At 38.4% G+C, this 12,596-nt stretch overlaps 1 protein-coding gene across 6 annotated transcripts in view; it reads right to left on the minus strand.

Annotated features, from left to right (window-relative positions):
• Nucleotides 1-12,596, minus strand: part of Arhgef9 (Cdc42 guanine nucleotide exchange factor 9) — a 150,801-nt gene that overhangs the window by 10,099 nt on the left and 128,106 nt on the right. For all 6 annotated transcript variants that reach the window (XM_029534076.1, XM_021187595.1, XM_029534075.1 and 3 more), the window contains one exon: nucleotides 2,903-3,146. In XM_029534076.1, coding sequence (XP_029389936.1) covers nucleotides 2,903-3,146 — 244 coding nt within the window. The remainder of the gene's footprint in view (nucleotides 1-2,902; nucleotides 3,147-12,596) is intronic.

The raw sequence follows: 12,596 nt of genomic DNA on the forward strand, positions 1-12,596 counted from the left end.
ATTACAATGTATGCTATTGTGATTTTCGTGTGTGTGTGTGTTTCCTCGGTATTTTCTGCAATTTTCTTTCTTTTTTTAAAATTATTTTATTAGACATTTTCTTCATTTACATTTCAAATGCTATCCCGATGCAATTTTCTAATTTAATGTAATCAGACCATGGGGAACGTAACATAAATCCACATTTGAAAACAATACATAGATGACATAAGCCTATCAGAAATAATTTATGGGAGCATTTCATTAGTAGCAGATCTTTGAAGTCCAAAGTTATTAAAGCATTGTATGGGAGATATGGTGTGAGAAGCAGAGGGAATGGTAGGAATCTTTTAAGTAATGCAGAATCTGTGAACTCGGACTATCCACACATAGTTCTAAAAGCCAATATCGCCATACTATTCTACAGCACATGTCAATGTAGCACTTGTACTTTAAAAGAAACCTGAATCGCATTAAGACTCTGTTATGCTTGCAGATAGGAGCCTAACATAACAGTCCTCCAAGAGGCTCCACCAAGCAGCCAAAGAAACGGATACAGTGAGAACCACAGCCAAACATTATATGGAGCCAAACATTATATGGGAAGTCTTGCAGAAGAGTTGGGGGAAAGACTGAGGCCCAAAGAGGAAAGGGGTTCCATAGGAAGATGAAGAGTGTACAAACCTGGACCTTTGGGGCTCTCAGAGACTGAACTACAAATCAGAGGTGAACTGGACCAACCCCACTCCTCCCCGCATATATGTAATAGATGTGCAGCTAGGTCTTCTTACAGGTCCCCCAACAACTAGAGCAGGGGTTGTCCCTGAATCTGTTGCTTGCCTGTGGATCCCATTCCCCTAACTGTACCACCTTGTCTGGCCTCAGTGGGAGAGGATGTGCCTAGTTGTGCAGTGACTTGATGTACCAGGGTGGGGGAATACCCATGGGCAGCTCCCTTCTCAGAGAAGAGGAAGAGGGAGTGGGGGGAACTGTGTGATAGGGGAACTGGGGGGAGGGGGCGATATTGGGATGTAAAGTGAATAAATAATGGGAAAAATAAGACTCTAAGTGTATTTTTCTTTTCTTTTTTTAAAGATTTATTTATTATACACTGTAGCTGTCTTCTGACACACCAGAAGAGGGCATCAGATCTCATTACAGATGGTTGTGAGCTACCATGTGTTTGCTGGGATTTGAACTCAGGACCTTCAGAAGAGCAGTCAGTGCTCTTAACCACTGAGCCAACTCTCCAGCCCTCTGAGTGTATTTTCAATGTGGACTTTAAGATATGGGAAGATGTGGAACAACAATATGAATTAACCAGAACCCCCAGAACTCGTGTCTCTAGCTGCATATGTAGCAGAAGATGGCCTAATCAGCCATCATTGGGAAGAGAGGCCCTTGGTCTTGCAAACTTTATATACCCCATAAAGAGGAACGCCAGGGCCAAGATATGGGAAGATAAGGATTACTCCATCTTGCTGGCCATCCATGTTTTGCTCTGGGCCATTTCATTCCCTAGCACGTTTTGGCATAAGAACCTTTTGTATCAGAACTCTAACAGGTAAGCATATTTTTTAAGAGACAATTTTTTCAGCATATAACATTTAAAAGTAGAGTTACATTTGTATAAAACATGGAGCAAAACAAGAAACTTTCCTAGAAATTAGAAAGGTTGATTTATTTGTTGCCTCTTTAGTGCTGGGGATTGAATAGGACCTTTTGCATACTAGGCACGTACTCTATCTTTCAATTACATCCCTTCCAATTCATATAAAAAATACAAAAACAAAACAAAACAAAACAAAACAAAACAAAACAAAACAACAAAAAATCTAGACTCCTGCTATAGTGCAGATTGGCTTGAACTCATGATGCTGCCAGGCGGGCCTTGACCTTGTAATCCTCCTGCCTCCATCTTCAGAGTGCTACAATTACAGATATGAAGAATCATACCTGACTGTTTGATAGTTTTATTATAGAAATAGGACCTTGAAGATGATACTAGGTAGTATTTAATAAACTACAAATCTTTAGCCACAAAGCCATAGCCACATAAACTCTTTCAATCCCAAACCAATGTCTTATTCTGAATCTAAATGAAATGAGTGGTCACAGTTTTTGATATTATTATATTTTCTGTGACTTTTTTTAAGTAGCTCTAGAGTATGATGACTAAGTACATATAATTTTAATTATAAGTTAGTATCTGAAGTGATTTATCAAGAATTAAATATTCAGACACCTTTGCCCCATTGACTAATACTGTCACCTGAATGAAGGAAGCCTCTGATCGATACCTGTTTTCATTAGTGAAATGAATGTAACTCAAGATGTGTACATAGAACTTGGTTTTCTCAGAACTCAGTATAAGAATGACATGAATCAATAATCTGAAAGGGACCTGAAGTTTGTGAATAAAAGCAGATCTATTGCCTTGGTCCTCATCAGAATTATATTGATACTTTTTCCTTCAGAGTTGCAAGGTCCTGGCTTTTATTTCCAGCATCACAAGCAAGGCTATCCATCTCATCAGTATAATTCGAGCAAATCTGCATTGACAACCATTTCATAAAACATATTCTCATATACCTAGAGACAGATCTGTGAATATATGGAGATTACAGAATAAAATGTAAACTCTTTTGTGTTTGTTTGCTAATACATGTGAATATAGAGGTATCAAGTTTGGAATTGAATTTTGAAACAATATTCCTATCTGTTAATAGGTATTAGGCATGAACAATCTGTAACTCATACCTATTGGTATTTTCAAAGACCCATAATAAGGAACCACCATAGTTACTTAGGTCAGTTTGAAATAAAAATCTTTCCTTTGACTTTAGAAAAATAAAATCAATTATAACCCTCTATGGAAAGTTCTTTACAATTATATTTTTCTTTCTGCTTTCAGGTCACTTACCAATTTTTTCATCTTCTTGTACCATTTTCCTCTCTTCTCTGAAAGCTCTAAGCCAACGTATTTTCTCCTCCAGTTTCTTGGCAAAGAACAGATGCACTTCTTCGGTTTCCTTGTTATGTAACTTGAAAGCATTTTTCATGCTGACATTAAAGTCATCATCTCTGCCATCTTCAATGTCAATTACCTCATATTTATCCATGTCAATGCGCCCCTTGTAGTATAGGATGTCTCTCCGGATTAGGTCCTAGGTGGGAAGAAACAGGTAAAGTGGATGCCAGAGGAGGTGGCACATGGTCACAAAAGGACACAAACACCATCATTGTTCTGGAACATAAATGAAGATGTTATTGTCTCAATACATGCACTGAGATGACAAGATGGACACTGACAAATTGCTTAATAGGCACTCTAAGAAATTTATTATGGAAACAGATGCAGAGACCCACAGCAAACACCAGGCAGAGCTTGGGGAGTCTTGTGAAGAGTGGGGAATAGAATTGAGCAAACTGGAGGGGTCAAGGACACCACAAGAAGAAACACAGAGTCAATTAACCTGGGTCCAGTGGCTTACAGAACATGGGCCACCAACTATGGAGCATGCACGAGCTGGACCTAGAACCCCTACACATTTATAGCAGATGTGTAGCTTGGTCTAAATATGGATCCACTAACAAGTGGAGCAGAGGCTGTCTCTGACTCTGTTGCCTACCATTGGATCCTATTCCCTTAATTGGACTAACTGGTTGGGCCTCAGTGAGAGAGGATGTGCTTAGTCCTGCTGTGACTAGATGTCCCAGGGTGGAGTGGTACCCAAGAGGGGTTTCCCCTTATCTGAAGAGAAGGGAAAAGGGTAATGGAGGAAGGAACTTTTAAGGGCTGGACTGGGGTGAAAAGATGGGGGTCAGGATGTAAAGTGAAAAAATAAGTAAATTATTAGAAAAAGAGATTTCCTAATCCAAAGACTGTTTCAAACCCTAGTATCGATCACTAGAATGTAAACTGCTTATAAGCAATAGAAAGGAGTATGCAATAAAAGCACAATACCAGCAAGGGATTTTTTTCATCTTCCAAAAACCTGGAATGCTTACCAGAGGCATAACATGAGCTTGCTAAAATGTGCTGAAAAAAAAAACAAAAAACCCTCAAGCAGGATACAGAGAATAAAATTGTAGATGAAAGTTCATTGGTGAAAGTTACTAGATGGTCATATACTATTGGACATGAAGAGTTAACGGTAGTGGATCTAAGGTTTTTAGTACTTGGGGCTTTGGATAAGAGCTAGTCTGACAGGAAAAGTGTGGGTAAAAGAGAATAAAGAAGGCACATGTATCAACACAGGTGACTCTCACAATCTTATATTATCAAAGCAAAATTATATATGTGTATAAATACAATGTTCTCTATCTTTTGTTGTTTTACTCATGAACACAGAATTAGATCAGTCCTAATTCTAGTCAATGAGAGACTCATTCTAAGTCCATGCATAGTGCTCTTATTTCTGAACTTACTAACATCTTAAATGGTATATTAAGTATTGGTGAACTTGCTACCATATTCAAAGCTATTACTCCCAAATACCTCATCTTACATCTCATGTTCATCAATTACTTCATTTCCTTTCTATATACTTTAATCTGATTTGTATTTTCCACAATCACCATATAAACCAATGTTATATATTTCTAAAGACATGTACAAATAACAAAGTTATAAGGACCTATATAATGATCATATATAGCAAATTCAAGAGTGGATGAGAAAAATAGAAATGAGTGAGAAATGGAAAGAAACACGTCCTACTTTGTTTTCTATTGCTGTGATGAACACTATAATCAAGAGTAGCTTGGTGAGAAAGGGCCTATTTGTCTTACAGGTTTCAGTCTGTCATCAAGGAAAGCCAAGGCAGGAGCTCAAGGCAGGAACCAAGAGGCAGGAACTAAAGCAGAGAAAACGAAGGAATGCTGATTACTGGCTTTTCCACCTACTTTTCTAGGCTCACCTGCCCAGGGATTGCATTGCTCACATTGGTTTGCCCATTACATTGTCCACCAAAGTTTCCTCTTCTCCAATAATTCTAGCTAGCTGCGTCATTTGAGAAATGTAAACATCACTGTAGTAAATGAGTTGATAATCTTACCCGTCTACAGACCCTGCATGCTACAATCCTGATTTATCTGGTAAAATGCTCACTTGCACAGTGGTATGACAGTTGGAGGGGATAACTAACTGCATTCTGGTTAGATATGAGGATGCCGCAGGAGAGGCAGTATATGCTAGGTACTGTAAACCTGCTTTTGAATGGTTCTCAACATATTTCTGTCAATCTCAAATCCTCAGGCATGGAAATACAGGTGTTGTTTAAGTGTTTTACAACCAATAACCATTATATAGTTCCTTTTACTGCTATAATTATTATGCATACAAATAAACTGAGAATACATACAGGTTCTAATCCATTGGGGACACCTGCCATTAAGCTCAGATAGTTCTGTTGGGTACTTGCAACACAAGTCTCACAGGAGAGGACAAGATGAGTCGAACAGGGAAGGCTAATACTTTTTAGGCCTATTTCTTTTGACTATGTCCAAAATGTACAAGGTCAGTCTTGGCCCAAAGCACAGAGGGCTCCCATGAACTGATTTCAAAATTTCAGGAGCATTTTGTGAGATACGTGCTCAAAAACTGAGCAGTATCAGGATAATTTAACTAGACAAAAGGGGGACAATATAGGAAAATATGTGGGTGTAATGCTTGAATTCTTCATTGCAGTTGCTATAATAACATATATAGATCTGGAAAGGAGGCAGATATGGACAGCATACTTCAAGAGTGGCTACCTATCAACCTAAAATATTTAACAACCTTGATTTTTCTGGTTCCTAGCCTTAGTCTAAAATTTCCTTCTCCCTTCTATCAAACTAGTGCTTCACGATCATTGTTAAGTCTCAAAAGCATTCGGCATTTCCTAAAATTGGAAATACGTGTATGATCATGGGAATCCATTGCCAGTAACAATCTGAATATCCTATTGTTTATTTGAAACAAAGGAACAAAGAAATATCCTATTTCTTTAGCAGAAGATTGGGAATTAGTGATGTGTTGCTAAAACTCTTGTGTTATTACATTTTTATATTTGTAGCTAATAAAGGGTTTAATATGATTAGTGATGAGATAAATGATCTAGAATGATCTACAGGCTCAGGAAGACCAATCAGAATAGGCCATGAACAACAGAGGCCAGTGAAAGAATATGAATAAAATACAAATATTTAAATGTGAGTTCTAGATGTTTAACACATTAACTGTATGGCCTGGGCAAGTGACTTAGCTTCTCTCAACCTCAGTTATTGCAATTTTAAAGTTAGAAAAGTTGGCTTTGTTCCATGCTACAAGGCCAGCCTTGTCTAGTAAATGTAGCCTTGAGCTTTCATGCTCCTTTAAACTCCTTTTGGCAAACCTCAAACTCTGATAAATCTCAAAAGTCCACTGCTTCTTGTAGCTTAAACTATCCAAGCAAGCTAAATATGAAGAGTTAAGTATTATGAGTCAAAGAAATGACAAAATCCAATATCTTCTATTTACATAGCCACTGACTTTAGAAATCTGACACATATTCCGGGTAGGAAAAGTACTTTCTAACTCCAATCACACATCTACTTGGACTTACAATAATGTATCCTTTACTCTCCAAACAGTTCTCTCATTTCAATCTGTTGAACCTGCATGGTCGAAGTCATATATTCTTCCCCGCAAAGAAACCTTCTCTGATTATATATTCTAGCTGTTCTGCCCCCACCTTGTCTAAATTCTAACACAGTGACAGCTCTTAAACTCTATTCACCTAGCACTTAGCTATCATGCCAATTATAGTTCTTAGTTTTGTTTGCTTGTTGAGATTGTGCTCAGTACTCTGTCTTCTTTGAACTTGCAATGCTCAGGGATTGCCCATAGAAAGTTTATGGGGTCTTCTGAACACAGCAGGACAACAAAGCCTTTCTGAGTCCTGGGTGCTTATCAAGCTCCTGACATGTCTGAGTGCCTTCACAGGGGTGTAGCAATAATATGCCCCAAATAGATAATATTTGGATCACAACTTCCCTATCTAGTGGAGTTTACTGTTTCTAACAGGATACCAGCTTTTCTCCATTTCTCTTTTTTGTTTGTTCAAGGCAGGGGACAAAAAGCATTAGTACTTCTCCAGGACTGTAAACACCGAGCTTCTGGCCATAGCCTGTGACTCCAGCAAGGAACTACCCTAATCCCTGACATTACATAATTCAAACAGCTCTCAGATATTTCAACTTGATCCCACTAGGTAATCCTAGGATTTAGCAAGACTTCACAGGACATTTTGTACAAATGACAAATGCTACAATCTGGAGTATAAAGCAGTTCAGGCTTATAGCCTGCTTCATGAATTTACCTCTACTACTTTAGAGGGGTCCTGGCTACTCTTTTTCAGCCTAGAACATCGCAGTTTTCTATCCAAATCCTGGGGGAATGCACATGGACAAGGGCAGGCTTGTTTTGGCCACTATTATATTCCAACATATACAGTACATGCTTAATAGTCAAAATAAAAATAACAACGACAACAGTAGCAATGAGGATGCAAACAGCATATACTATATGCCAACTGCTATCCTAACAACTTTGCATTTGCCAACTTAATTACTGCTGACAAAAGTACTAGAAGGTGATGAACTCTAGACCAAGTGTACTGAATTTAGGATTAAATAGTGGAGCCAGGCTTTGGGTCTAGAACATCTGGCTCTAAAGTCTGTAACTTTCACTTTAAAATATGCTATATATTGCTTTAGAATAAAAATTACTAAGTGAATGATTAGCAACATGACATACTGTAATTGTACCAACTGCTAACATTTAGTAAATGCAATGTACTAACCATTGTATCTGTATAGCCTCATTTAAAGTTCATGATTCTCTTTAGATTCTTATTTTTTTTCAAATGAGGAATAATTATAAGCAGAGAAAACTTGTTGAAATTCAGACAAATTAGAAAAAAATGGCTACCCACTAGTCTGGCTTATTACTCTACTACTTCCCAGTAGTTATCATGGTTCCCTTGTACAGCCTTTCTGAAATGCATTCTATTGCTAGTTTAGTCAGACAGTGAAGAAAATGGATAAAATTAGATGAATAAAGAGAACAGACAAATAAAAAGCAAAATATATTTAAAAATACTGGGTCAACGTTAGACTGATTAATAAGAGATGATTAATAAGAGTCTAGTATCTACTTTTCCAGTTTTAACCCCCTTGTCTATCTTATTTCTACTTTATTCCTTAAAGAAAATTATTTATTTGTGCATGTATGTGCAACTGAATGGATGTATTGGAAACATGTGAGTGCATAAGAATGTAGACTCCAGAAAAGAACACTGAATTCCCTGGAACTAGAGTTAAGGGCAGTTGTGAGCTACCATGCTGGTGTTTGGAACTGAATGCCAGGTTCTCCATGGAGCAGTGTGTGCTCTTAACCACTAAGCCATCCCTCCATTCCCCTACCCCCACCTCTTATCGCTACTGTTGTATGTGAGCTGTTTAAAATGAATGGCTCTAGTTCCATCCATTTGCCTGTACAAACTTCTCCAAACAAAAATCCTCTGTCCAGCATCATTACATGTAATTTAGTTTTTATCCTTCAGAATCCTGTGAAAGCAACAAAAATACAGTGCAGTGAAGATAGGGGACAATAGGACACATCAAAATAGGCACAGGTAAGACTAGAGAGACTGCAGAGAAAAGATTGCTTGGGACAATAATAGGGGTGTAGGAAAATTGGTGGATAATGGGAGAAAGAGGTCTATTCTGTTCCATGGTAAATAGTGAAAAGGAGAACAAAACTCAAAATATGGAGAGTTATTACCAAAACATCAAAATAATGGTATCAGGGAGAAAACAGAAAACATCTACAAAACTAAACTAATAGAGGAGCAGAGGCCAGTACATAGGATAAGAAGAAAGACAACAAAAGGGTCTTAGAAATGACAAGGAAAGAAAAGGCACAGAAATTAAAGGAGCTGCTGCTGTCTTTCATGTGTATGATAACTGCTATTTTAAAAGTTCCCTCTTTTATCCTTCCCTCTGCCAAGACAAACTACAAGTTGTACAAGCTGTTCAAGCTCTTCTGAGTGTCTTATTCAATTCCAACTCCTAGTGTACAAAACAGGTAAGATTGTGTTTACCGGGCTGCAAGGTAAAGGGATCAGAGGAGTCAGACAAATTCAGCAGGTGGACATTAGTAGTCGAATATTAAAGAACAGATTGGATATTTAAATGTTTCCTATATTACCTGTAGCAGATAATTATTCAGTCAATAGGTGGGTAAATTGAGTGATGGGGACTTCATCAATTTTGTCAATAAGTAGGGGCTAAACAAGCTACCTGTGCATCTACAATAGTCCTGCCTCTCAACTGCCACTTCATATGCATGGACCTCATTTATTCTTCACAGTAATCCTGTTGATTATTCTCCTTGCATTCTAGGCGATATAATGGAGGTGCATGAAATAAACAGTTACTTGCTTGATTCATATAATAAGCATGCTAAAAAAGAATTTAAGACCAGAATCATTTAACTTTATCACACCATGTTTCTTTTCTCTATAAGAAAATTATGAGAGGATCTAAGGTGGTAGCAGAAAAAAAATTAGATTTTTGGGGCTGGGGATGTGGCTCAGTTGAAGCCGTTGGTCTGATTCCTGGCACTGCATAAACTAGGCATGGTGATATATGCCTATAGTCTCAGCACTTGGGATGCAGAAGCAACGTAGATCAGAAGTATTAACTTATATTCTGATACATAGTGAGCTCTAGGATATGTTGTGGGGCAAAAGACCCTGTCTCAAAATAAATCACCTGATTCCCACACTGAAATACAGACTCTCGCTGTGAGTTTCAGTCTTATAATCTTGTACTTACATTTAAAGATAGAATACAAATACAGTTCTTAATGAAACATCATTTTTGAGCTCTCATAGTCAACTAATCTCTGCATACAAAATTTGAGAATAGAAGTCACTAGTGTAGAACCTAGGGACAGTTTGACTAGTTTTACCCTTGGCTCCATGGTTGGGGACTGTAGCTCATTGGTAGACTACTTGCCTTACACATGCAAATTCTTAGGTCAATCTCTAGTCTGATGAATGAAAACATGAAAGTTAATTTCACATATCATTAAAATAGGAATAATCACAGTATTTCCCTGGTAAATTTGTGGTGAATATTGAATTAACTTAGTGATTATAACGTTAAAAAAATAGCATCAGAGAGTCATTCAAATAATGCCAGTTCATCATTATTTTATATTCATTATATTCTTCACAATATAGTTTTCTGTTTTGAAAACTGGTGTATTTTTGCCACAGATTTCATTAGGATTCTCAATATTGCCAAGATTACCTAAAGCCATTCCACCAGAGACATCTGAGAGTTATTTCAGTGAATAACTGTACATTTTTATTATGTTACACTTAAATTTTATTAGATTACAGGTCCAACAAAGGCAGATGTGACTGTCACAGAGTATTCTGTCAAAATAAAAATCCTAAGCAATGAGATACTTTATTGCAACCTCGGACCCTTAGGCTTTCAGTTCCTCCTGGTAAAGGACTCGATGTTTCTCTGTTATCATTAAACCTTCTATGTCATCTGAGGGCTTGCCAGACTATCACTTATTTTTTTTCCTTTATTTTTTAGTAACATTCATGTATTTAGAAATCTTTAATTTTGTCTTGAAGATTTAAAAGCTAATCTTTCAGTATTTATAAAATTACTGTGTTATTCCTGTTAAATGTCACATTTATGAAGGGCCCTTTTAAAGTATGAGCTTATTGGAAAGATTAGTGTAGCCATACTCAATTATTTAGTTGTTGATTAGCCTATTCTGTCTTTTGTAACTTTTTATTGACTCTTTGTGAATTTCCCATCATGCACTCCAACCCATTCATCTCACCTTCCCTCCATATCCACCACTGCAACCTCCAAAGGAAAAGAAAAATAAAAACAAGATAGAGAAAAAAATAACCTAAAAAAAAAAAATCTCACCATGGAAACTGAGGTGTGTCACTGTGTGTCACAAGAGCATATCCTTTGTCCAAACAGCTTTACTTGCGAATGTTCAGTGCAGTGAGTCCCTGGTCTGGTTTGAGGCTTCTGGCTTCTGCTACACTATCAACACTGGATCCTCACCAGGTCTACTCTCAGATATCCTGTTGTTGCCCTGTGTCATGGAGGTCCTACAGCTTTGGTTTTGTAGGACCAGCTTATTCAAGCACTTCAGCTGCTCACAGATGGGATATATATGTGGGGTGGGCCAACTAAAGGCCCTGGATCTGAGCTTGGATGTTGGCTGTGTTGTGCCAGTTCTCCTGCTCTGTCCAGGTGATGGGCAGGGTCAGCGCTCCTGCTTGTGACAGCCTGCAAGAGGCAGGATTGGCTCTCTGGCACCCATGTCACCAGGGCTAGCTCTCCAGCTCGTCCACTCTTCCACCCTTGGTCCAGCTTCCCCATGCCTTTCCCACCAGGACAAGTTCTACTACACTGCCAATGTGAGTTGTTGGACCTTTTCTTGAGTGAGAGGCATAGCCAGTTCTCCCACACTGACTAGGTGAGGGGGCTGGGCCAGCTCTCCTTGCTGTAGGCAGTGAGTAGCCCATTCTTTATGTTAAAAATCAAAAAACAAACAAACAAAAACCAGAGCTCTTAGACATCCATTTGAATAATTTTCCAGAGGTGAATAAGGTGAGTAAGGTAAGCCTTTGCTCACTTCAGCCTTTTAGCCTGCATCCAGCTTTTCTTATATCAAAGGTTATCTTCAACTGGAGGGATCTGTGCCTTCCCCTCCCCGAGCCTTTCCCCTGCTACCAAGAGTCAGTTTTTGTTTTTTTTTCCAGTAATGGTAAGAACAATTTAGCAGGCAAAGTACCTAGCTCCTCTGCCTACCTTCTTTCCACTCCATTATTATTTTTTGGGTTCGCCTCCCATTTGATAAATAGAAAGACTTATTGTAGATAATGAGGCTGGGTGTGGTGGCGCAGAAACCCTCAACCATGGACTCAGTACACATTGGATACTTTTAGTGGCCTTTACACAACAAGGCTATAGTGTTTTAACTCTGGGAAGCCAGCGTAAGGAACATCCAGGTCTGTGGGGTTAACAGCCTCAAACTCCAGGCTGCCTCTGATCTGAAAAGAAAGCCTCGGTAAAACAATAAAACTCTCATCTGAGAGAAGCTATGTATGTTTGTTTCTGTTGTCATTCATGTCCTGTTGCTTGCTTTTCCCGTGCTTCCAACTTGGCTGTCCTGAACCTGGAAGCCTTCCCTTCACTACCAGGGTCTTCCTAATCACTGCCTTTCTCACTAGCTAGTTGTCATCTTAGTGCTGGCATGTCACTCCTTGGTTGTTTCCCCTGCCCCATTGTTCCTTATTAGAGCTTACTGCTCCATCTTTTTTCTTTTCCTTTATCAGGAGGCTCTGCTTGACTTTCTCGTGTCTGGGCTCCTAGCACTGCTTCCTCTAGCCACTGTTTTTCAGAGCTCAGTTTCACATTTTAATTAAAGCAACTGCATCCTTTGGGGACAGATGTCAAAATCAAGAAGTATAGGTGGGGGAAAAAAAAGGAAAAAAAAACTTAAACACTCAAATTTGGTTATCTGAATTTAATTATGA

Source organism: Mus pahari, chromosome X (assembly GCF_900095145.1).
Source record: "Mus pahari chromosome X, PAHARI_EIJ_v1.1, whole genome shotgun sequence".
Lineage (NCBI taxonomy): Eukaryota > Metazoa > Chordata > Mammalia > Rodentia > Muridae > Mus > Mus pahari.